The sequence below is a fragment of the Aedes aegypti genome, chromosome 2 (assembly GCF_002204515.2).
Source record: "Aedes aegypti strain LVP_AGWG chromosome 2, AaegL5.0 Primary Assembly, whole genome shotgun sequence".
Lineage (NCBI taxonomy): Eukaryota > Metazoa > Arthropoda > Insecta > Diptera > Culicidae > Aedes > Aedes aegypti.
In genome coordinates, this window is record NC_035108.1 from 407,639,510 (window position 1) to 407,667,238 (window position 27,729).

Here is a 27,729-nt window from a genome sequence, read left to right on the forward strand (position 1 = left end):
CGAAAATACTTACAAATCTTATCGCTAAATGGAGGAGCTAATGGTAAGGCAAGACAGATCTAAGTGGGTGTATCACTTGACGAAATGAAAATCGTGGCATTTAAAAACTCAAGCTCTATCAATATATGAATATGCTTATCTTGTTTGTATGCTGGGAAATACAACATAAACAGCAATTTGATGCTTGGTGTGAAATAAGTTCTGAGAGACTACAGTCAACAACAGGTGAATTATCGGGTCGTTAACAACAATTTAATTGTAAATGACTTATGGTGTAATGATACGGGAAGTAATTCTAAAGATTGACAATATTTGTATTCATTAGTTCAAACTTTTGCGGGGTCCAGATAGCCGCAGCGATAAGCGCGCAGCTATTCAGCAAGACCAAGCTAAGGGTCGCGGGTTTGAATCCCGCCGGTCGAGGATTTTTTCAGGTTGGAAATTTTCTCGAATTCCCAGGGCATAGAGAATCTTTTTACTTGTCACGCGATACACAAATGCAAAAATGGTCAATTGACAAAGAAAGCTCTCAGTTAATAACTGTGGAAGTGCTTTTAGAGCACAAGCTGAGAAACAGGCCTTATCTAGCCAGAAAGAAGAAGTAAAAGAATAACAAGCTTTTGAATTAAAATTTATTTACTTCTACTTGTTGGGCCATCATAATAAAAGCGAAACTTTTCGAATACGTTTGAGATACTTATCGTCGAATGTTAGGCTGTACAAATATTAATTTTCTTTTATGTCACCCCCCCCCCTTCAAAAATCCGAAAATTTTGAAGGGGAGAAAAAAAAAGATTCATCATTTTTTTGACATCAGTTAGGTTTTTTTTTTAATTTTTAGATTAAAAACCAGGTGAAATAATGATCCAGATGACGATTGGAAAAAGTTTAACAACTATCGTTAAAAATAAAATTTCGAAAAATAACTTTTTTTTTATTTTGATTTTTTTGTTCCTTATTTATTTTTATCCCCCCCCCCCTCGTACCTTCCAAGTGGCCTCGGACATAAAAGAAAATTAATATTTGTATCAGCCTTATTGTTTTCGGTTTATTTTATTGTTTTAGCAATTCTCATTGGACTAAACTCTGTTTTAAGTTTCATCAAATCCATCTCCACGTTCTTGTCGGCGAGTCATAACTCAACTCAAGCATAAACAAAAATGATCTTGCTATAATTTGTTTTAATTTCAAGCTACAAACGGAAGTGCTTTACAGCACGATTTTTGCGCTACGGCTTTTCATACAGATATAGAGAGAGGAAAGCTTTTATGCGCAATTTATTATGCTCGCAAGTATTTTTAGGTACACTCGCTCCATTAGGTTATATTCCGATATGCATATGAACATATAGCAGGAGCAGGCAAGACAGCTAGAAGCACATTCTATTCGCGGTTTCTTTTGATAGAGGCGTTAAAGTGGATTGCTATTTTAGCTTCTTCTTGTTGTCTTTCTTCTTGATATGACGATTCAACTAAAACGAGCTAATTGAATGTAGATTGTAATCGTTGGTGACGACTTTTTGAGTAAGAATTTCATTCAATATTTTTCTTAGATCTTCAGAACATATTAGGCGGATTAAATTGCTATTAAATTGTTAATTCATCCATCCGAAATCCAATTACCGATCAAATAGGATCATCATGATCATCGTACGTTGCCTAATCGTTTTCCATTGTGGAGGAATTTCCTTACTTTTCGTGATTCAAATCAAAGTGAGGTTGAACCAATGGGTTGATGATGCGATACCAAACGGATTACCTGTGCTAACAAAAAAAAAGTATTGCAATTACCGACTTACTCATCGAAGCACGATTCATGTTATACCTTTCACTATCCGCAGTGCAGTTTACTTTCTTCGAAATCATTTCAAATAATATTGTTAGGTTTAAAACATCAATAACAGCTATCAATTTATGTGCTGGATGCAGAAATTATCACTTAATAAAACGTTGAGATCATTCCACGAAGTTCAACCGCCTCTAACCATTAGGGAGGTGACCTTGTAATATTTTTAAAATTTCAACCGGCAAGGGGTTCACCCGTGCAATGGTAGATCAACCTTACCGTAGTTTGTCGTGAACTTTTGTACTACAAACGCGTTCTCCTCTCTCCTGCAACAAACGACACATGCTCAAGTCTATTGACCTTGGCAGCCATAGCCTACCAAAGATAATACAACGATTGAATTTGGGTTCGTTTCAATCAAAAGCCGTTTTGTTTTGGGGTTTGTTTCTTCAGCAGTTTTGCTCTTTAATTTTTAGTAGGTGAGGGGCTTGACCTGCTCCGGCTCAGTAGCAGCTTCCCCATTATATGTAGTAGCTACTTAACGATCCACGTCGTCGAAATTGCTGCAGCTGGATTGCCGTTCGGTCCATTAGTTGGAACCATAGGAGAGTGGTTAGCACTTCGTAGGAGGTCGCTTAAAGCGTCGATTATTCACAATTTTGTTTGTGTTTTGTTTTGTAGGAGCTTTGGTAGGGTATGGAAAATTAACAAGCTGGATGTAGTAGAGTTCCGAAAGGCAATAATGAAGGTTGCATAACTTTTACAATTAGAAACTTGTAGCTAAAGAACCATAGAAGTATGTCATGGGGCCTTCCTTAGCCGAGTTGTTAGAGTCTGCGGCTACAAAGCAAAGCCATGCTGAAGGTGTCCAGGATCTTTTCGTTATGTAAATTTTCTTGACTTCCCTGCGCATAAACCTGTCACGTGATATACGAATGCGAAAATGGCAACTTTGCCAAAGAAAGCTCTCAGTTAATAACTGTGGAAGTGCTCATTGAACACTTAGCTGAGAAGCAGACTCTCTTCCAGTGGGGACGTAATGCCAAGAAGAAAAGTATGTCATAAAACTTTCACAAATAATATTGTCTAGGCTTTGTTTTTAGTTCCAAACCAATCCCAAATCTTTCTTCAAAATTATTTCCATGGCATATCTCCTGATGTTACTCCACGACTTCCTCCAGATATTTCTCTATGCAATCCTCCAGAGAATTCTACATAAAGTTTTAACCAAAATGGTCTCCATAGTCTTTCCTGATTCTGCTGGCACCAGAGAAGCCTTTGGAGACTTAAGGGTGTCAACAGGTTGTTCTAGAATTCCGTCTCAGATTCCTCGAGGATAAACTTCAGGAATTATCATAGTGATTGGTTTATTCCAGAGTAAAAATAGTTAACTCTTAAATTATTTTTCAAGAAAACTTGCAAGAATTCCTCTGCTTGTTCATGTAGATTGCTTCAAGGGGTTTCTCCAGCATTTCATCCAATACTTGGTATTACTCCTACAGTTTTTCCAAACATTCCTTAAGGAGTTCCTTAAAAAATCTAATGGAATCTTAAATATTTATTTAAGTTTTCACACCAGTTAATACTACAGCAATTTTTTCAATAAATCCTCCACTCATCGCTACACAAATATCTCTATAAATTCTGTAAAATATTTTTCGAGAAATTCTTTTAGAAAATTCTGTGGGATATTATCCCGAGAAACAATTGATTTTTTCTCGATTATCTTGGCAATATATCAAGGTAATTTTCAAAAACTTCCTCGCGAATCAATGAGTTCTTTCGGATCATTGTTTATTATGGATGACTTTAAAACTTACACAACTATTATCGTAATCATCGGTTTCAAATTTTCTCCAAAAATACCTCACGGAGTATTTTTTCAGCAAACTCTCTTATAATTTCTGGAATAATTTTTTTTTTGGCATTTCCCTAGAGACATCCTAAGAAGAATGCCTGAAGTACCATTAAAGAAATCTCTAGTTGAAAACTGTTATGAATCCTAAAATATATATATCAATAAGAAAATCCCATTTCTTGCGTTTCTGGAGACGTTGTTAACCCCTCTACCGGCAGGTTCATATTTTTACCACAAAAAAAAAATTTAAACTGCGATCAATTTTTCGTTTTTCGATGTTTTTACACATTTTTTTTACAAACCATCAAAAAATTCCTCTGTTTTAATAATCTGTGTCGGTATGGATCATTAGTCATCTGGATCCGAAGATATTCCAAAATTTCTTGGGCGGCTGACGTTTTTTATAACTCCCGTGAATATCTCAGGCTGCAGATTTTTTTTTTCATGTTCGGTCATTCACTGTTCAATACTTCAATGAGATTCTGTTCTGATAAAATGAAGCAAATTGTTGCAACCGTTTTGGAGTAATGAAGATTTGTGTGCCTGGTACTATTACTTGCACACGGTGCTCCAATTACCGTTATTATCAAATAAAATATACCATCCAAACGGCAGTCGGCAGTTGATTACTGACGTTGTTCTGCACCTCTGGGCCAAATTTGAAAAAAATCCTTAGTCAGAATTATGAGTTACGCCCTTTTGAAGTTTATATGATAGAAATGACACGAAATATGCCACTTTAACTTGTTTAAACAAAGAGATTATAATAAAATTTTGTAGTTTTAATTTTTCATATGGTTTAAGATATTAAAAAATACATTTTTCAAAAAATTTTCTCGACCGACATTTGAAAAGGGCCAATGCTATGTTTAGTTATTACTTATGAGCCAATACACGAAAAATGATATCTACCAAATTAACGCCTGGGAGTGATTTTAGGAAATTGTCCAAAGCGATCAAATTTGTATGAAAAATTCTTGGACAGGATATGCAGATACGCTTTTTTGAAATGTATGGAAAGAATATGGAATATAGTGGATTCTGCTCCATCTATAATCAACGATTAGCTAGGTGCATACATAATCATTACACTTTTGCGGTTGTTCTTATTTCATTCAATTTAGCAAGTTGCATAGAAAGAATTTTTCAAATATGATGTAACGCAGAATTTTCCAATTTGAGACCGCCTTTCCTCCCCACTTTACAGCTTTTTTTATGGAAAATTCATGAACCGTAACACTACCGAACCCCCTCGTTACGTAATATTTGAACGATTCCAAATTTACACGTACACATATTGTACACATACTGACATTGAAAAAGGACCAAAGTATAATTGAAATATACACATTTCAATATAGCTGAACAATGACGGTATCAAAGTTGACTGAAACACTCGAATATCACTTATCTGTATTTATATTATACATCTGTATTCTATTCCATTCTATTTGATTCTTTTCTATTCTAATGTGTTCTATTCTATTCAATGATACTCTACTTAAATTTATTCTACTCTGATCCCCAATACTTGTTCCTATACATATTTTTACAAATGGACACTGTATTAATTAACAACTGCGCGCAAAATATTTGAACGGTACACTTTCGATATTTGTACGGCTTCTTAGCACTCCCAGCTCTGTAAAAAAATTGCTATGCACAGATTCTGACTCCTAATGCGTGCTTCTCATATGATCCATAAAAATGAAGATTTGAATTATTATTTCAAAGTAAGTCCAAATAAGGGTTTCAACTTATATATGATAGTTTTCATGTATTTTAAGGAACTGAAGAGTTTTGTATTAAATGTTTTTCATTTGAGCTGGACCCTCGTTTTAAAGGTAATTTGAACAAGTTTGTCGAGAGCTGGGAAGAGCAGAGTCTGACAAAAGCTTCGAAATATCATATCACCAAGTTTCATGCAAAAGACTTCTGCAATGCGACTGGTCGAGGACTAGGCTGACATAATGAGCTGACGTCGGAGTCTGTGCATAGCGCTGTTTCACAGACCTCTCAGCGCTATGAAGTCGAACAAACATCCAAAGTTTACCGTTCAATTCTTTTGCGCGCAGTTGTTGATTACAACATCGGCATTTGTGAAAATATGTATAAGAGCAAGTAGGGTGGATCAGAATATAATAAATTTAAGTAGAGTAGAATTGAATAGAATAGAACATATTAGAAAAGAAAAGAATTAAATAGAATTGAATAGAATTTAGAATATAGAATTATGTAGATACAGATATGTTATGTTCGAATGTTGCGATCAACTTTGATGTTCAGCTATATCGATGTGTATATATTTCATTTGTCAATCTAGACAATATGTGAACGTGTAAATTTTATGCAACTTGCTAAATTTAATGAAATAAGAAGAACCGCGAAGGTGTAATGATTATGTATGCACCTAACCGTTGATTATAGATGAAACAGAATTCATCATGCAATATTCTGTCCATACACTTCAAAAGGGCGTATCTGCATATCCTGTCCAAGAATTATTCATTCATATTAGAATGCTTTGGACAATTTCCTAAAATCACTATCAGGCGTAAGATTGTTAGATATAATTGTTCGTGTATTGGTTGATAAGTAATAACTTAACATCGCATTGGCCCTTTTCAAATGTCAGTCTAGAATTTTTATTAGGAAAATGTGTTTTTCAATATCTAAAACCAGATAAAAAATCAATTTTTTTTGTGTAATCTCTTTGCTTCAACAAGTAAAAATTGCATATTTTATGTGATTTCTATCATATAAACTTCAAAAGGGCGTAACTCAAAATTCAGACTAAGGATGTTTTTCAAAATCGGCCCAGAGGTGCAGAACAACGTCAGGAATCAACTGCTGACTGCCGTTTGAATGGTATATTTTATTTGATAATAACGGTAATTGGAGCACCGTGACTTGGTTATATGAAGATCTTAAAAACTTCAAAAACATCATTTTGTAATTTTCAGATTTCTTGAAGTCAACTTAATTGATTTGTATGATTTTTTCAGAGAAGATCCTTATGACCTGACATTGTATAGCCCACATTTTAGCTTTTTGATAAATGGACTAAAAACAAAATGGCGGCCAACGAATTTTTACGGTCCCCCAAAGAACATCTGAATATCTTAAAAACCAGATAACCAATGATTAATATCGATGCAGATTCTGAAAATAGAAGAGTTTTTTGAGAACTTATGAACAAATGGTGCACAAATATTAAGAAACAAAAAAGTAGCTGCTGGTAGAGAGGTTAATTAAATTTTAGATAATCTTCTGACAGGAAATCTTGGAGGATTTCCTAGGCAATTCACTGTATAAAATCCTGGAGTACTTAAGACTTTCCTAAACATATCAGAAAAAATTTTTGGAGGGATTCTGATGATTTCTGAAATAATCTTTGGAGAAATTCCATTTCTGTGGTTATCCTTGGGAAATACAGGTTGCATAATCTGCTTACAGTGAATCCTGGTGCAAAATTATTCTAGAGGCTCGGACAAGCCTTCAAAGACCTTCGCGACTATTTTACAAGTTATGATTGCTATTTCTCTAGGTATGCTACCATCCTAATGCTTAGAGGGTTTTATTTAGCACCTGCTTCAAAAAATCCTACCAACGCTATGAACTCTAGTAATTTTCACAGAGATTACTCTAAAAAATCCTAGCGGTTATCCCAGGATTTCCTCCAGATGTTTTTCACTGGTTCCCAACTAATCAAATTTTACGTTAATTCGCCCTACGTGCTAATATAGTGCTATTATACAACCGACATGCCCTATATTAGCCGCAAGTTAGTCTTATAAGTCTAAAATGGCGAAATAGCGGGCTAGTTTATTACTTGGATTCTTCCCCGATTTCTCCGGGGTAGTAACACTAGATCCTGAGAAGTTCTTCCACAAAGGTTTATTTCAAAGTAAAAAAATATCGTTTCGACGTTTTTCCTAGAACCCCTAGAATAACTCCTACGTCCAATTTCTTCTTTTATGCCATTTTCATAAGAATTGTTTTCGAATTCATCTACGATTACTCTCAGGAACTGCTCTTAAATTCATCATTTCTCATTTTCATTTATCTTCATCCAGCTTACATTCTTTTGCATGCTGAAAAACACACTGCATTTTTTTTTTGTTTCTTGATGGGTTTTGCTGAAATTTTCAGAAGTTCGCGAAAAACTTCTAGTTTAAGGTCTGAAAATTTTGGGAATATGGTCCAAGTGATTCCGGATTGTCTTGGGGTACTAAAATTGGCCACATTAAACCCTCAACGGATATCTCAGGATTAAGATGAGCTAGGCGGTGTTTTCAGAAAAGTTGTCCAGTAAAACGAGAGCTATGTGGAAGTGAACAGTCTGTTAGGAAATCCATCCGCTAGGTTGTGTTAGTAACATTTTTCTTCATTTTTCTATATCTCTAGATCCTGATGAGCTAGGAAGTTGGACTCTTCAGTAAAGTTGTTCAGCAGAACAAGGGCTATCTATTGTTGGTTGGTTTTTTCTGCAAAGTTTTTCAGAAAGTGGTGAAAAATTTGTTAAGGAATTCGTTTGCTAGGTGGCGCTAGTAAACCAAATTCAAATCTATGTATCTTGAGAACTCGATACGCTAGAAGGTTGGAGTTTTGGCAAAGTAATAATCCAAAGGAATCGGTGACAGAAATGTAATCAACTGATTAACGGTTCATCTTAAAACTGAGGGCATTTTAATAAGTGATTCGGAGCTGATTTTCGAATTCCATGCTAGACAGTTCTAGGCATTTTTATCTTTACCAGTCAACTTGCTATTTACAGTACGTTACATGCATTCATTGGCTTTGCTTCTATTTAAACGCTTACATATTGTTTGATTTTTGGAAGGAATTTATAGGTGATGGAAATTTGTAAAAGACAGTTAATTCCATATGTATTGCGCTCATCGATTATTATGCCTATTATGATCGCTGTAACTTCAACATGAAGGAGAATTACCTTTGTTTCATCCCAAAAGAAAAAAAAAACAGGTTTACAGTAAATGGTATTGACAGGATGCTCTACCATATCATTAGTCACTTATGGTCTTAAAATTATAATCAATCAACAAGACGGTACAGTACAGCCTTCCCGAAACTATCCTAGTTATAAAATTTGATTGATCATGGTGAATACTTGTGAATGATTTATGACTAAGATTTCACACTGCCAGATAGCTCTCGTTCTGCTGAACAACTTTGGTGAAGACATTAACCTTCTAGCTCATCAGGATCCCGATTTATAGGAAAATTAAGACAAATATTGCTAACGCTACCTAGCGGATCAATTCCTAAACAGATTTTTCTGTGCCAGGTAGCCCTCGTTTTACTGGACATCTTTGCTCAACTTCCGTTGAAGATATGATGTAGCCAATTTAGGTACCCCTAGACAATCCTTATTAACTTTGGAACCACCAGGACCTAAACTTTCAGACCTTGAACTGGAAGTTTTTCGGGAACTTCTCACAATTCCAGCAAAGGAGATCGAGAAACAAAAAAGTTATGCAGGTTTTAGTGTGTATTTTAGCATGCAAAAGTTTGTTGGCTGAATGAAGGATAAAATATTATTGTTGCGGTTCAATCATTTCTTCAAAAAAAAAAAAAAAATCAAATGAAATTTTTAAATTTTCATTGTTTTTTTTTTTAATTTCAAGAAGGTTCCACACCAGTTAATGCTACGTCAATTATTATAGTTAAACTTTTTTCTGCAGAAATTCAGTCAGAATTTCTTCAAAAAAATGTTTAGAGATTTGAATGTGCTTTAGTCATCTTAGTAATATATCCGGAAAATCCTACAACGAATATCATTAAGAAGCCAGGAGTTCTTTCAGAGATCATCGTAGGAATTCATCAAGGCATACCTGGAATTTACATATGTTTCATCGGAAATCACTCTAGAATTTTCTTTAAAAAATCCGCGCTGATAATTTCGAAAAATTCTATAAAAAAATATGAATAATTTGCTTAGCTCAACATCCCTTGATGAAAGATTGAATTTTTTTTTGAAAACTTCCTTGAAAAATTAAAAAAAAAAATGGAGTAATTCCTGAAGTCATTTCGAATTTTTGAAGATGCTCGAAACGGGAATGTTAGAGAAAGTACTAGGGAAATCGATGAAAGGATCAATGGATAAATTTCAGAAGAACTTAGAATTTTCACAATCACAAATCAAATTTCTAAAGAGATCTTTGAAGTCATAAGTGAAATAAATCTACAGCAAAACGAGCAGTTATACATGTAATGTCACGAGGAATTTCAAAAAGAGGGTCAGTAACCGCCAGTCCTGATTTCCTTAGGATATCATCTCTGTAAAAATACAAAACGCCATCCACAGACATTTTCTGGGAGCATCGCTGATATCCATAACTCGGAATCCCATTTTGAGCAAAAGGCTTTCTGTTTTCTAATGTTTGCACAGACTTCATGAGTAGTGCTTTGCGAAGGCCCAAAGCGTCCGATTTTTTTTTCGCGCGCTCGGTGTGTTCTTTTTTTTGGTTGGCCTCATTCGCTTGGTTAGTGATTTGCGAAGGCGCACGCTGTCCGATTCTTTTTTCGCGCGCTCGGAGTGTTTTTTCAGTTAGCGCTTCATTCGCGCGCCATCGGAGTGACCACTAACTGGTGAGCTCGTTTCATGCTGGTAATAAAACATTTTCATCATGCCATGTATTTTTATGTATTTGTTTAACAAACTATGGATGGTTCGTCATTTTCAGTTATGACATAAGCGCTTATTCATGTTTTATAATATTTAAAAATTCAAACCTTTGAATAGCTTGATGTTTAACCATGATGTAACAACCATGAAGATGCAGAGGTATACTTGGTCTTTAGTAGTAATGGATGTCACACTAACCTTCCTTCCTTTGCCCGATGACCGTAAGGGGCCGTTATTGACATCACTAATTTCAGAGTCTTCGAAAATATAAATTGAAGATGGTATGCTACTGTTATTCAGCAGCTATTCAGCAAGACCAAGCTGAGGGTCGTGGTTTCGAATCCCACCGGTCGAGGATCTTTTCGGGTTGGAAATTTTCTCGACTTCCCAGGGCATAGAGTATCTTCGTACCTGCCACACGATATACGCATGCAAAAATGGTCAAATGGCATAGTAAGCTCTCAGTTAATAACTGTGGAAGTGCTCATAAGAACACTATGCTGAGAAGCAGGCTCTGTCGCAGTAGGGACGTAACGCCAGAAAGAAGAAGAAGAAGATGGTATGCTACTCCCAAGCTCCATCTGTTGGTTCCCTATACAATTTCGATTATGCTGCTCAATCACCGAGTAGCAACTACGAATTGTACGGTCATCAATGCTCATGCTCATGCTTTAAAGTTTACATATACTTCATATCTGACTTTGATATTTAAAGGAACTCAGATCATCATCAGATTATTCAGTGTTTCGAAGCCAAAATCTTTGGAAATAAATTTTCAATCATCTAAAATTATATATTTTGGAGAATGTTTTGATCTTGGAATTATTTTATAAAAACCTGGCAAAATTTCTGAATTTCATTTCTGTAAATAAGTAGACACCCTGTAGAAGGAACTGTTATGAAGAAGGAACTAGAGATGTACCGAATATTCGGCCGGCCGAATATTCGGGCCGAATATCTCGATTATTTTGATTTTGCCGAATATTCGGTCTGCCGAATAATGAATTGTGTTATTCGGCCGAATAGGCCGAATAGTGACCGAATAGTAACAAAATTAACTATTTAAGAAAAGTTAAAAAATCAAAGAATTTATTCAAATGATGATACATTAAAATTTTCGTTTCATACATTCTATGGAGTTTGATGCCAAATATTAAAAAAATGTGAGAATTTATCCGATCTGTGGCATTAAGGTGACTACGGTGCTGCTCAATACATAAGACATTATCTGCAAATGAGCCTTAAGCTAACAGTATAAGCTTTGCTAATGGTGCAAATATTTCGCTAGGCATAAACCAACAGACAAACATAGGTTTCAATACCAACCAAATCTATGCGATGACAAACATTTGTTTGGCACTGTATCAATCCATGCCAAATATTTGCCATAGTGTACTGATAGCTTTATAATCATTTTTCTGGGGCTGTAAGGAACTACTAGACTAGTTTGACGCGTATGGACTCAATCAAAGATGGTTAGAAGGAAAAAGATAACCAACTCCCGTCTTTTCTAGGCGACATGAATAGCGCCGCTCTGGTGAGTGAAAAGCCAACTAATATGCAACTTTCTCCTAGTGACCACCAGATGTTGAGGTGTTCGTTTATGACATTCACGCCTGAAAAAAGGGACACAGTTCAAACGGGATATCAGATATTGCCAATCATCTCTAAATGGCATAAAATGTGAGAAAAAGAAGAAAAAACATTTTTTAGTATGTTTAAAAATTACTCAAATTTTGTGTTGGTCCAGAAAAGCCTGATGTTATGTGAGTCGAACTCACTTCTGTGTAACACTTTTTAAGCGTGGTTATTTTGATTTCTTCCACTTTTCGTTTTTTGATTGCACGATGATTTAAATTTAACTGAATATAATGTTTACGCGCTTTTAACTCAACAGGTGGCAGAAGTGTTACTTGAATAATGTGTCGTCGGCATGTGGGCTTCGTAGCCAAGCGGTTAGCGGCGTCAGTCGTTTAGGCGTATTGTGCTACAGAGTGTGGGTTCGATTCCCGCCCCAGTCGGAGAAAACTTTTCGTCAAACGAAAAATTCTTCATTGGTCCACTGGTCGTTCCGTGTGTCCGTTGTCTAATGTAAGTTATGTTCAGTCTGTGCAGCCTTATGGCTGAAGACGGTGTAAATTGTCTTTAAAATATATGGCAGAATGAAGAGTCGGTCATTTTTTTCCTTTTAATCATCTTTGACTCAATGCTTTTAATTTTAACCGTTAACATATATTAGCACTTTCCATTCTTTCGATATTGTTTGGTTTGAAACACCTGCTCAAGTTCTTCCTGTATTATGCTAGTCAGTGGTCTGCAGTCTGTTTGTTCCAATTTCTTTGAAATACTTCCTAAAGTCCCAGTGAACCACGTATCGTATAAAAAAGTGCATCCAAAATCACATATTCGTGCGTCCAAAATCAGAATCGCACAAGATGCCAAATTAATCGTTATCAATGTCAACACAAATTGTATATAAATCCCCAATACGATTCATAAACGATAATCTGTGTTGACAGCAAAACATGTCGTAAATAGTGCAATATAGAATCGCGTTAAGCTGTATAAAATGACAGATCGTATATCAATCCAGAAAGCATCGTATGAAATCGCAATAACTTAGAAAAAATTGCCACCCAAGCTTTACGATTGGCCTTAAAGAAACTGACCCAAACTGACGATTGGCCTCAAAGAACAACATAACAGGTGTCGCTGAACATGAAACATGCATTTATATTGGCAAATAATCGCATTACTTCTATGTAGCCCTTGGTGGTACAGTGGTAAGGCTTCTGATCCCTAATCTAGAGGTCCCGTGTTCTAGGCTTGCTGGCAACTTTTTTTTTTTTATTTTCATCCAAGTTTGTTGGCATCGTATATCTAATCGCAGAAAGTCTGAAAAAGTCGTGCCAAGTACGCATATAGCCTCCACTTTGGTAGGTATATAGCCGTTTCGTGCATTCTATACAATTGAATGGATTCATATAGAATGATGTATAACAAAATTTATACCAACCAAAATGTTGACTGGGGTCGGATGAGAAATCTAGTGACGCATATTGGGTTATTTTTAACAAAACATGAGATGGATAAAAAGCGCTAGCAATAGAATACAGATCCCTTACTTTAGAAATACGAAAGATCTTTGAAATTTACTGTTTTTGTGATTTCTACAAATTGGTTTCAAAAGCTCAAGAGGACGATCATTCATTTTCATTCATAATCCGTTCAAATTTTCACCGTAGAAGCTTTCCCTACTTAAGCAAATTCGTTTTTTTTTTCTTTATCCAGGATTAAAAATATAGTTTTAGAGAAATTAAACGGTGTTATTCGGCCGAATATTAGGATTTTGTTTGGCCGAATATTAGGTCATTATTCGGCCGAATGTTCGGCCGAATATTCGTTTGGCCGAATAATAATTTTCCAACTATTCGGTATTCGGCCAAAGGCCGAATAGTGCTATTCGGTACATCTCTAGAAGGAACCCAATGATATTCCTAGATTTATTTATGTATTTATAGAATATAATTCTGGAATAACTTGAAGAATTCAGAATGAATTTGCTAGAAGAATTTCCAACAGAAATTGGAGATAATATCCTTATACTAAGTCTACTCTATGGATTCCGATGGTCTGGGTTTTGAAACTTAATCATTATGTTACTATCTACATCTTTTTCAAGCCATTTCCACAGGAATTCCCTCAAAAACTTATACACGGATTCTCGCAAGAATTCCTGCAGAAATTCCTTCAGTGATTATTTCTGGAAAGTCTTTAGAAATTATTTCACCAGTTACATGACGAATTACTGCTACAAGATGATGAGAGGAGTTCCAATAAATTGGTCAAATGAAGTTAAGTATCTAGGGCTCATGCTAAATACAAAAATAACGTTCAAAAATCACATTGAGGGCATTCAAGCTAAATGTAACAAATATATAAAATGTCTGTATCCAATTATTAATAGAAAATCGAAACTCTAAGTATACGACTATGCTAACGTTTTTACTTATTCCGAAACATGGGTCACTGTGTGACTTGACACTTCTGAGACAGAGCATGATCAACTATCAAATCTGCACCAGATATTTGAAATGAAATTACGGTCCCGAATTAGTTGAACTCGTGCCAGAATATGATACCCTTTGAACATCACATTACATCTCGAACCATTCCAGTTTCAACCCATCTCAAACAAAGCAGAATTAGCAATTCCATTCCAGCCAGCCCTCATTAGCAGTGCACACTTAGCCCATTCTACCCATTCTAATTTTGTTTTGCTCATTTCGGAATGCCTAGCCTGACTCATCATCGTCTCGCACTTCAGCATCGCGGTACAGACGGGGCACAAGAAGTACATTCTTTCAAGTACTGCTGCTTTTGCTGGATGAGTAAACGTGTGCTGCACGGCATCCGGGCATGTCTTGTTTCTTCCAAACCACCAATCACCTTCATCATCTTCCGTTCAGTCCCGTGTTCTTGTGGTAGGTAGGTCTGTTCATGTTCCCGATCACCTCCTCCACCATCGTCGGTCGTCATCATCATTCAAATCGAGTTATTACTCCGCATCTCATTACACACATGCTCTTTATAGCAGCTAAAGGCCCGTGCAAAAGTTTGAGGTCACCACCTAAGAAACATACGAAAGTGTTTTTTTTTTTTGTTTGTGGTGTCACTTGGACGGCTAAGACCGCTCATGGTCCATCTTGCCAATACGAAAGTGTTTGGTCAATATCTCTGTTATTACGCCTATGGGCCTTCCTTAGCCGAGTGGTTAGAGTCCGCGGCCACAAAGCAAAGCCATGCTGAAGGTGTCTGGGTTCGATTCCCGGTCGGTCCAGGATCCTTTCGTAATAGAAATTTCCTTGACTTCCCTTGACATAGAGTATCATCGTACCTGCCACACGAAATACGAATGCGAAAATGGCAACTTTGGCAAAGAAAGCCCTCAGTTAATACAGTGATACCTCCATGAGTCGATGTTCCATGACTCGATATCGACTCATGGAACCATACTAAGAACAAAATTTCATGGTTACTATGATGGTCCCTAGAAGCAGCTTTCCAAAAGATTGCTGTTCCATGACTCGATATTTCCATGAGTCGATGGTCCCTTCAATATCGACTCATGGAGGTTTCACTATAATTGTGGAAGTGCTATTTGAACACTAAGCTGAGAAGCAGGCTCTGTCTTAGTGATGACGTAAAGCCAAGGAAAAGATAAAAAAGAAGGATTTTCGAAAAAAATCAAATTTTCAAGTAAAAATTTCGTAGATAAAATTAAAAACAAATAAATTGATCTAAATATATTCGAAGTAAGATTAACTCATTGTCTTTCGGATGAGTCGTAGAAAGTTTCAATTAGACGTGTAATAACAGAGATCTGGAGTATACTGTTATATGATTTTTAGAGAATGACCCAAAACTTTTACACGGTAGTGTACCTACCGACTAGACTAGGTGATGTGAGCAAACAGCCCGCGTTTCAGTTGTTGAATTGATGTATATACTATGAACATACATGCACTTCTTGGTGCATGATTATTTTTAACGGTAGCCTCAGCGAGCTTTGCTCCAGCTGTACAGACAAATAACAACAGTTCCGAATCAAGATCACATCTCCCACCCAAGAGCGTAGAAAGGGTTTAGGGATCTTTCATAATGATTGTTCTAGCATGAGCCCTAGATACAAATTCAAAGAGCTTTTGGTTTATGCCGGAATATTATTAGTTGAGTTTTGGAAGCATTAGGAGAATTCTTCCATTTTTGCATGTATGAAGAAAAATATCCAAACTTTTTTTCAAATTCCCTAGTTACGCCTTTGTCCACTATGTTCCATACACTAGATTACTTTATTTTAATACATGTTTTCCTTTCCCCCCATATCTGCATTTCAGATCCAACAAAGTGGAGAAAAATGCTGACGGCCTGCAGGACATCGAACGGGAGGTCGACCGGTACAAAGACATTCTGCAGAACCTTAACAAACGGATAGCAACGACCGTCTCGGCCGGTCAACCCCAGGATGCTGTCGCCAAAGAGAAACGAGTGCGCAAAGTGGCCGAGTTCCAGCTCGGTCAGTTGATGGAAGATTCGGTCAAGGATCTACCGGCCGGATTGCTTCGGGACGTGCTCGACCGGAGTGGTAAGTGGACGGAGAGTCACCGACTGACCCAGTCGCTAATATTGATTTATCCCATTTTAGCGCGCCTGGAAAAGACCATCGCGTCGGAAATCATCAACAATGAGATGAACATCGAGAACTCGGTCAGCAAAAATCTGAACGACATCATCGAGCGGCATCTGGCAACGATCCAGAAGCAGAAACGCACCGTCAGCAAGTGCCACCAGGAGTACGAGGCCACTAGGCAAAAGTATGATGTAAGTTCAGCACAAACGGCCGGATTAGTAAGTCCAAGCCGACGTAATCGTGACTTCATAGAGTAATGATGAGAATGTTTGGGATGACTCATGAACGGAGAGTCTTCAGTTGTTTTCCAGAGTTCAATCACTTGGGTTGGCATTGTGGCAGAAGTTGACTGGCAACTAATTGCAGCGAATGCGAAAAATACGCCCGTTCGGGTTGTCGCTTATCGTGTTTGTTGCTCAATCCATGGACTTTTCATTAGCATTGCATTGCAGCTTATTGCTTTATGAAAAATGCTGAGCGCGTGCGAAGCTTGCCATCAGAATGATTCACAGTTCGTGTTTTCACTCACTACTGTTACAGTACATAGAGAGATGTTATCTATAGCGCTGTCACATGTCTGTACAATGAACTTGGCAATCATTACTACACGGGCGCCATCCCAAAGGGGCGTACCGTAAAGTGCCCTAATTCAGCGCATTGCCTAATTCCGCGCATTTCATACAAAATTATTTATATATGGAAATACACATTAATACTTCAGGAACTTTTAACGCCATTCGATGCTACTTTGATCTAGAATAAGTTTGAATCACGTATAAAAGCAAATGAAGCAGTTTTTTGCGGCGTAAAAAAATAATCAGTGGAGGCCCGTCTAAGTAGAGGCCATTTTTTCTATTTCCTTAGCGTCCGTGCTAAGACTGTAGGACACAAACAAACGTGATTTCTTTATTAAAAATGTTTTATTTTTCATGCAATATTCTATGGAACTACTTGCTACAGATATGTTTCTTGATGCTTCTATGAAATCTTATCAAATATTAGCATAATTATTGAGATTTATCCCAAAAAGTATTGCGCGGAATTAGGGCACGTCATTTTTTATAAGTCCCTAATTCCGCGCACTGCTATTCACAGAACAACAAACAAGTAAAACATGCTATATTCGTCTTCACAGCTGAATATTTATCTGAGGATGTATTTTCATGCATAAATACGTTTCACAAACAACCGGAATATCGGGAAAGCCCACTTACAGGAAAACTAGCGGCCGTTCAGAAACCACGTGGTCATTCATAGTGGGAGGAACAGTTTGTTCAAAACCAAGGCCCATAAACATTTGTTATTGTATGAACAGTGCAGAATACAAATATACAGACTTAAATTATTTTACAGCAATCCGTGAATTTCACCGTGATCTCAACAGCTGAAAAGTTCGGTGAAATAAATCAACGGAGTACGGTAAATTTTTACAGTTTTCGGTAAAATTTCACCGGAATCCGTTGAATTTCGATGGAATTACGGTGTTTTATTTTACCGAACTGTTCAGCTGTTGAGATTACGGTGAAATTCACGGATTACAGTAAAAAATTTAAGTGTGTAGAGGTAGTCGGGGCGGTTTCGCCAAACTGCATAAATTTTTGAAATTTCTTCTGGAATAATATGCAATCCCCGAAGTTGACAAGGAAGAGGAAAAATATTAACGTCATATGCAGCCCAGATTCCGCTGTCGCAAAACATCCAAATGCAGCCAGTCGTTTTTATAACTGAAAAATTGAAAAGTATTGTATTCAAAATAAACTGTTATAAAAACCTCAGTGTTCGGAGCAGTTTTCCAGAAGATGCTGATAAATCTAAACACAAGACTATATTTATTTTTAATGTCTGCTACTTTTTCTGGTATGAAATTTTACTTCAAAGGCTTTTTATGCTTCAGTGTGATGCAATTGCAATTGCATATTTGCTGGAATGTTCATGTGAGGGTTTGAACGGCTTGCGCATGATTGATGAAACACAGAGATGAATAAGAAAAAAAAACTCAGCAATGACAGAAAAAGAAGACCGTCTTCGCGAGTCTCGTCTCAGAAAAAGAACATAACAAATGTTTATCCTCATATCATGTGATAGTCGAAAAATTATAAAAAATGTCTACGTTACGGCTCATACAAAACTTTACTTTTTTTCATACAAAAAATGTTATGGAGGGGGGTAGGGTGTTGAAAATGTTCAATTTCAGCGTTACGTATGAATGGATGCTGCCTTATATAAAATTAATGTTAATTTGATTGTTTCGCGAGTGCGCGGAATTAGGCATTTTTCTGCGCGGAATATGGAAAAGCGTGTAAAAAATGCGCGGAATTAGGCAATTTCAACGAGTGAACTATTTCAAAAAAATCACAATTGTAACGTTTGAATACAGTCTAGTTTATATTTTTCCCATAATCTAAAACAGATTTGCTAGCGATCCACCCAGAAAGCTTTTTTGTTGGTACAATACTATTTTTTAATTAAGCATTTGAAATGTTTTTTTCGTTAACTGCGCTGAATTACGGCACTTTACGGTACAAAGAAATGCAAAACCTACGCTCATAATTTCGGGATATCCTCCTACAACATGGCATTACCTTTTTCGCGCATTTATGATTTTTTTTTAGTTTTTGGGGCTTTGAATAATTAATGTTCTCTTTGGAATCAGACATTCGTCAAAATTGAATCAACAGTTTTCTCCCAAACGGACAAAATTTTCAGAAAAATAAGCTCTTTATTTAGTCGTTATTATAAACGGACGTTCTTGTTTATTCTTGATTTGTTTGTCAATCGGAAGAAAACTCTTTTTTCAGTGTTGACAAATGATCGATTCTTACAAGAATCTTGAACTCACTCTTTCCCATGCATGGTAGCTGCAGAGCTCCATTGATTTTCTACTTCTTTGCTTAATTTGCTACAATATGCTTCGTGTCCAACATTAACAGGGTGTCTACTACCAGAAAAAAACCTGGAATGATCAGGGAATTTCGATAACAATCAGCGAAATTATTTTGGAGTAGTAATTAATGGTAGAATATGTTCACGTCAAAACCCAGAGCAACCTTTATTTGCAAGAAAATGCTTTTCAGCGGAAAGCGCTATTTGAGCTGTTCAGTGAGAATCCTTTCGAGTATGAACTTTTATCGACTTACCAAAACATGAGATGTTTTTAATATATCTATATTTAAGACTCTCTTAAATGAACGCGTTTTTTTTACGGCGACAGTTTGATGAGCGTGTCTAAGCCACAGCGACACGATTTCTCAGCGTTTTTCGTCGCGTTAGTCTAGATGGTTCCATATAAAAGTGTTTGCAGCGACTTAACAACGAAATCGCGTCGATTTTTTTCGCTGGCGCTGAAAAAATCGCGTTGATTTGGGGGAGCCTTTAATCACTAAAGGAATAACATATCTAGGGCTGGTAGCAGGTTTCTTTTTAGAAATCATTTTTATGCAGGTCTTTAAAAATCTCTGTTCTTGATATTTTAACCTAGATGGTCTCTAAAGTCTCTTTCTTCCTAATCTTGCTTGCGGATAATTATGATGCAAAATGTCTTCTCACATTTCTAGAGAACAGCTTAAGGAATCATTCTCCAGAAAATCTTCAAGAAATGCATCTACCAATTCTTTTAGCAATTTTTCAAAGGATGCTTACAAGAATTTCTCCTGAATAGCTGCAGGAAATCCTTGAGCTCTTCAACGTTACTACCTCCAATAATGTTCTCTAAGATTACTTTGAACCATTTTACAAAGACTATCCTAGGACTGACACCAGATATTTTTTCACTTACTTTTTAACCGAATTCTCTGGTTGCGACTCTCAGAGATCTTCCAAAGATTTCCACAGAATTTCTTTCAAGAAACTCTTTTTTTTTGAGAAACCCGACAAGAATTTCTTCTTTATGTCATCTACGGTTATTGCAAAGAATTGCTCCAAAAATTCTTCAAGGGGTCAGTTAATCTATTAAGAACATTTCAATTAATTCCCTCAATTCGATCTGTGTTTCATTATTGAGTTTCTCTAGATTTTTTTTTCCCAAATTTCATTCATTACAGGTTTTTTTAGATAACCAAAACAATTTTTTTGTAAGTACCGCTTATAAAATTTTTTGGAGAGTTTTCATAGGAAATAATCACTAAATGAACCCATGAAGAAAAATGAAAATCTCTCAAGTAAGGATATAGCCATCCATCTAACATGAAGAAATTATTTGTCGTAATGTCACGAGAAATTTTCAAAAAAGTTCCTGCGATATTCTATTTCCCATTTTCAAGACACTCAGTCCTGCAAGCCCTACTCTATGCACAATTTTAAAAATAATTGGAAAATATTTGGTTAAAAAAGATAAAAAAAAATACAAAAACACAATACAAAAAAAATGGAATCAAGATCCAAAAATCTTACGGATTATTTGTATTGAATTAGATGGGAATATACCTAATCAAATATGTAGCAGATGACTTCTATAGCAATCATCAACACGCTTCAAGAAATTTGAGATATTCTGATGAATTTGATTTTTTTGCAGATCAGACCTGTATGATTAGTTGGGTAAAATACATCGGTAAAATTAGTTTGTGTTTTAAAATATTCTCCCAAATCCAAACAAAGTTTTACTTTTGCGCCCATGAAGTAGTCTTACAAAATACAATTAATTTGAATAAAAATTAAGCTTTGGTATTGTTAGCACCTTCATATTGGAATAACTTCAGCATGCTTTGAAATATGTCTAGAGGTATATCAATTAATATAATACATGTCTAGAAGTATATCAATTAAGTAAAAACCACTTAAAAATTTGTCATTAGTTTGTTTTAGTCATATAAAATTAGAGTATATCTGGAACCTAGAGGTGAATGAACCTATGCAGATTTAAAAACTCTTAAATAAAAAAAAATATATATCTGAAGCCTGTAATTATTTCTAAAGCCTGGAAAAATCTGGAAATTTGAGGGAATTTCATATCGGTAAACGGTAAAGACAACCTAATTAATCTCAGCAGAATAATTGCGCCATATGTGAAACTACTAGAAGTGTGTTGAAAATTTAGACTTCTGTCAAAGAGCTCTCGGGTCCCTCCAGAGGATACAGGAAATTCTCTCGAAATTTCTTCAAAAACTTCTGTGAGATAATCTGGAGAATTATAACTCCTGTAATTGACAGGTTACCTCTAAAAATTCTTGCCGAGATATTTTAAGGAATGGAAGAACTATGTAATGAGTATTTCCTGTTGGATTGAAGGGAAATTGTAAATTTTTTCTCCAGATATTAACCGTATATGAATTCAATTTCCACTCTGCGAGGATCTTTTCGTAAATAATATATTGTCGTGCTTGCCACATGGCCAGATGGTATCCTTTAGGACAGTGATTCCACATACACAGATTTATCTGTTATTACACAGTTTTTTTTTCATGTTCTTGCCTACAGATGGGTCTACCACAAAAGGCCGAATCACATAAGGCCGAATCACAAAAGGCCGAAAGCACAAAAGGCCGAATCATACAAAAGGCCGAATCACAAAAGGCCGAATCACAAAAGGCCGAATCACAAAAGGCCGAATCACAAAAGGCCGAATCACAGAAGGCCGAATCACAAAAGGCCGAATCACAAAAGGCCGAAATATTAAAATAAATTTTACGGAAAGCCTTATTTTTCTACAATTTTAAGGACATTTTTACAGTAGGGTAAGCGGGACAAGATGCACAAGTGACATTACTAGCTGAATCAGAGTGTATGGTTAGTGGTTTTTGGGTGTGTCAGCTGGTCTATTCTTAGCTGACACACCCAAAAAAAAGTTCTATGATGGAGCTTAAGTAGTGGTACTGTTGTATTTTGTACAACATAATTGTAAAAACCTGGCGAAAACTGGAAGGGTAAACAGTGTCTGTTCGATTTTGGCAACATGCAAAAATTTTCATGTTACCTAAATTTGATGGTTGTTTTTATTAAAACTTGTATCGACGTATAAAATTTACCTATTTTGAATATGGTAAGCCTTAAGAAGGCCCACAGAATCATTGAGATTGACAGGAATTGCGACTGACCATGATCCATTTTTGTGTACATGGATTTCCGTGTTGCCAAATTCAAACCGAGTCAAAATCGAACAGGCACTGTACGATGAAAAGTATTCTTCGTAAACTTAGTATTCTTATGATCACTTAAGGTGATTATAAAACGAAGCCAAACTTTAAATTTTCAAGTGCACAAGACTGGAGAATCTGACAAGAGTTCGCGTTGAAAATCAATCAAATTGCTTGCTTGCTGGTAGTGACAAATGGGATAAAATTTGCGGAGCGCTATTTGGTTCACAAGTCTTGTGCTCTTGAAAATTTGAGGTGTGGCTTCGTTCTATAATCACCTTAAACACTTGTTATACCCTATCGCAGCAATCATTCTCCTGCTTGTTGCGTAAAAGACTATGTTGGCATTATACCGGGCAAACGCTTGCTGTCCGAACTCGCTGTCGCTCGTCGGACCTAAAAATGGAAAAACATCCTCTGCTTGCATTATACCGGGCAATTGGATTTGCTGTTTGCATGACACCAAATAGATGCTATACACAACCTTCGGATATCGGAGACTTCGGCGGCCTTCTGCCGCCTCAGTTCCTCTATCCTCAATGCGGCTTCGCCGCATGGAGGATAGCGCACTGGTTACTGACATGACTGCATTTAACAAAGCATGGACTTGTTCTTTTCATATCCAAGCTTTATTCTCTAGGATTGTAACTCTAATTTGGCCTTCTGTGATTCGGCTTTTTGTGATTCGGCCTTTTGTGATTCGGCCTTTTGTGATTCGGCCTTTTGCGATTCGGCCTTTTGTGATTCGGCCTTCTGTGATTCGGCCTTCTGTGATTCGGCCTTCTGTGCATTCGGCCTTTTGTGGTAGGCTAGAATGTATTCGGCCTTTTGTGATTCGGCCTTCTGTGATTCGGCCTTTTGTGATAATCCCCCTACAGATATGTGTGATCACAGATCACTGATTTTTTAGATAAAAAAGATTTTTAAGATTTTAGGACATTTCACGAGTTAAGGACACGGTTTTGGTAGATATAAATCAGAAATGGCTTTACTCTGTTTAGTTTTTCTCAAAAACTTAAGTATTTTTATTTCAGAAACTATTATACCTACTTTTAGAAGAATAAGTTCAAATTAAAAATTGTTGACATGCAAAAAACAGTCATAATACGTTTGCAAAAATTCTTTTTGATCTAAAAAATAAAAAATTGGGTATTTTTGCGACACAGATTTTTACCAAGATTATTGGAGGTTGACTTAAGATAAAAAAAGATTTTTTCAGCCGAAAACACAGATGAGAGTCGGAAAAAATGTGGCATCACTGCTTTAGGAGGACATGTCCGCATCATATGTCTTCCCGTCCTGCTTTGGGCTGAAAATGTCCTCCTTTTCCAAAGTAGTTAAATATTTAATTGAATATCCACTTTTTTGTTGGAACCCTTCGGATGAGGATGAAGGAATTACCACTTTTAATCCAATGTTAAATTTCCACCGCTATGTTTTTTTTCATATCCGTGAACTTTTTTTTTGTTTTGATATTTTTATATATTTATTATGAACATTTTCAAAGACTTTTGAATCGAATGTGGAACAAAATTATTGGTATCCTTTTTCAACAATATTTTATTAGTTCCAAAAAGGATACTTTCGTGGCCTCGGTTTCGTCACTCTTCTGAGCATGTTCAGTTGACAGCGATCTTTTGCATACTGTATTGGGATCATTGGAGGGTTGAACTGCCTTTAAGTGTACTGATTTTTTTATTTTGATCATGACAAATTTGTTAACCAAACAAAAACCCTTCATGTAATCTTAGAAGAATTGATACAATAAAATACTCAAACATTCATTTTTATTTCCAAAAACCACGAGTCTTTTTCCTTAGAAAACCAAGAGATGTTTATACGAACTTACATTTTTAAGAAAAAAAAATGAATAATTACCTATTCAGTTCGCTCAAGAAACCCCAGATCAAAACTTGCTGCACTTCTTAAAGCAACACCTGTTTTAGTTTAGTATATGAAAATGACATCAACCATCAAAGTTTGCCTATAAATTAAGATAAGACCGAAGGCGAATTCAACCGCAAGGTTTTTTTTTGTGTGGTAATATTTTTTTTTTATTTCATTGATTGTATCAAATGGATTTATGTAGTTTTTTTAAACAAATTTTAACTATTTAAAAGAAATCTTTAAATTTTATATAAAAAATAGATTTTTGTTCTGTTAAGGCAAAACTTTGAATTGTCCTCTTTTTTCAAAACAAGTGAAAACAAAATGTCCTCATTTTTGAAAAATCTTTCTGGTAAGCCAATCAATGAAAACCAGACAGAAAATAGTTATCAGTGAATAAACTTTATTAATTCGGTGACTATTGTTATTTTAAGTATGCTGAGTTTGGAACTAAAAAAAGCTGACCCACTAGCGGTAGACGCGCAGTTTCTTAGCAAGATCATGTTGAGGATCTTTCCGAACTGTTTTTTAACTCCCAATGCTTGTCGCATGATGAACGAAACTGATAAAAAATCTGACATAAAAAAGTGCTCTGTTAATAATTTTAGAAGTGCTCGGGAGTTTCTTCAACGATTCTTCCAGGAAGCACTATGAATTTTTAAGAATTTCCGAGCATTGCTCTAAACACTTTCAACAAAAAAATCTAATTATTTTTACCAGTACTTCATTTTGAATTACTTCTGTGCATTAATCAGGATTTCGCCCCATTTTTTACAGCTATTTACCATATGCATTTCTTCAAGCGACTAAGAAGAATTATTTTATATATTGTAGAATTCTTTCAGGTATTCCTTCTCAGTTCTTCCCGTAAAACTCCTTGAAAAGGGTCCTAAAGTCCTGTCCTAATTTTAGTACCAAACGCTTAAGTTTAAGTCAGAAACAAATGTTTTCCAAATGTTTAAAAGAGTCTCGTTGGTTAAAGTCGAAAAAAAAACATTTTTTATGGTTTTTGAGATGTTGTCACACCTTTTGGTTTAAACTCAAATTTAGGGTATGTTTTGTTTTCCGTGTCTCATCCGAAATATCAGATAAGAAGTTCCTATTAGGAACAAACGCAGTGTTCAAACTATAGGCCCTGTGGCATTTTTGTCGACAAATCGAACGTCAAACATGATCTTAAGTATAATAACAGGAAACTTCTTTTAACAGCAATTATTCACAAATTCTTCTGAAGATTTCATGCCTTATGCTCTTATGGATCTTCTCCTGCAACTCATCTAAAGATTAACATCCACCTCATATCTCTCATTCCAGTCCGCCGTACGCAACAGCGACCAGCTAGGTAACCAAGCCAAACTCACCCAACTGAAGGATGACCAGGAAGAGCTCCACAACAAGCTGGAGAAGGAACGGGACCTGTACGAGTCCTACATGTACGAGCTGTTGGCCGAAGAGGAGAACATTGCCAACTACGTGAAGGATTACGTCAAACATCAGGAAATGTACTACACCTCAGCCCTCCGGGAGATCCAAGGAACTATTAAGAACATGGACGGTCTGTTTCGTACGTGTTTCCAGTGGATACACGAGTATAGTGCAGTGGTGACTAATTTTCGATTTTATTGTAGGACGGAATAACAAAAAGATCTTCAATACGCCCCTGCAAGAGCACCTGAAGGCGACGGATCGTAAGATCGCGTATGTCATTGAGCTTTGTGTCTGCTGTTTGCTTGAAAAAGGTCTTTATGAGGAGGGACTGCTACGGGTAGGCTGTGGTAAGTTGCGTAAAAATTTTAAATCTTATTACCTCACCACAATACTAAACTCCTTTCCACGTAATTTCCAGCATCCTCGAAGCTACGACGAATGATCTCCGCTGTCAATGCCAATTATGTGACTCCTCCTTTACCCGATAAGTACGCCGATCCGCATGTCATAGCCGGTGTGCTGAAGAAATACCTAAGAAGCCTACCAGATCCGCTGCTAACCTTCGAGTTCTATTCGGACTTTGTAGCGGCAGCCCAAAAGCAAAACGAAACACAGCGAAAAGCTGCGATCTTAAACATCATCAATCAGCTACCGAAAGAAAACTATAACAACTTGCGATACCTCACCAAATTCTTGTCCTACTTGTCCGAGAAGAACCAGGAGAACAAAATGTCTCCTCAGAACATTGCCATCGTGATGTCGCCCAATCTGCTGTGGTCTCCAAACGAGAACGAGAACTACATCGATCAAGTGAACAGTACGGCAACGGTGAACACCATTGTCGAAGCAATGATCGCCGATTGGGGGTTCTTCTTCGATGGTGATGTGAACTTCTACGTCAGCATGACCAGGGATTCGCTTTTTCCGGATAATGGCGGGTTTCCGGTGGACAAAGATTTGCCTGTAAGATATGTTCCTAACGACGTGATGTCGCGATCGATGATAGTAACGACAACCGCGGGTAGCCAAGACGAGGTTCGGTATTATAATAGTGGAGGAGGAGGCAGTGGCGGTGGAGGAGGAGGAGGGGCAATTTACACAAACAACTCCCAAAAAGCGTCTACATCACATTCCCGCAGCAGTAGTCACGATACTAGTCTTATTCTAATCAACAGTAACGATCAGCTCAACAAGCACCGGAGTCAGTCGAATAGTTCCCTGTCGGATCATTCCAGTCCGCCACATGATAGCAGTCCAAAGCCTACGGTTCGGAGGAAACACAACAAACAAGCTGCTCCAACTCCTCCGGACAGTCACCACAAGAACAGCACAGGCAGCAATAGCAATAGTTCCCGGGAGTTGAACAACAAACTACAATCGAGCTCATACTTCAAGCAGCTGAACAACAACGATCATCGCCGGGATCGAGAGGACGAAGGATTCCAATCGTTGCAACATCACGCGTACAAACAAGCCCAGCAGGAGTTTTCCAGCGATCGGCAAACGATGATCCGTGCCGAAAGTCATGACAATCTACTGAAGCTCAAGTCGTCGGCCACTGCGGTGGCCAGTGTGGGAGACAAAATTCCGCCGCCGAGGCCGGCAGCAGTCAGCATTGGGGACAGCCAGACGTTGAACCGAACCAAGGGACAGCACAACCTGCACCAACAGCATCAGCACCAAAATAGCAAACTACCAAATGCTCCCAATTGTGATACTACTAGCAGTATAGGGTGAGTAGAAACATAGGGGTTGTTTTTTATAACTAGAATAAGAACGTGCAAATCAAAAGCCTTCCAATATGAGCACTTTTGGAAGGTTAATAATGCACGGAGAGAAAATTGTATCCAGTGAGAGATTT

General features: G+C 36.8%; 1 protein-coding gene across 7 annotated transcripts in view; it reads left to right on the forward strand.

Moving 5' to 3' along the window:
• LOC5564842 overlaps positions 1-27,729 on the forward strand; it is a 79,532-nt gene that overhangs the window by 42,711 nt on the left and 9,092 nt on the right. For all 7 annotated transcript variants that reach the window (XM_021847314.1, XM_021847317.1, XM_021847318.1 and 4 more), the window contains 5 exons: positions 16,190-16,437; positions 16,498-16,673; positions 25,755-26,004; positions 26,069-26,215; positions 26,287-27,601. In XM_021847314.1, coding sequence (XP_021703006.1) covers positions 16,190-16,437; positions 16,498-16,673; positions 25,755-26,004; positions 26,069-26,215; positions 26,287-27,601 — 2,136 coding nt within the window. The remainder of the gene's footprint in view (positions 1-16,189; positions 16,438-16,497; positions 16,674-25,754; positions 26,005-26,068; positions 26,216-26,286; positions 27,602-27,729) is intronic.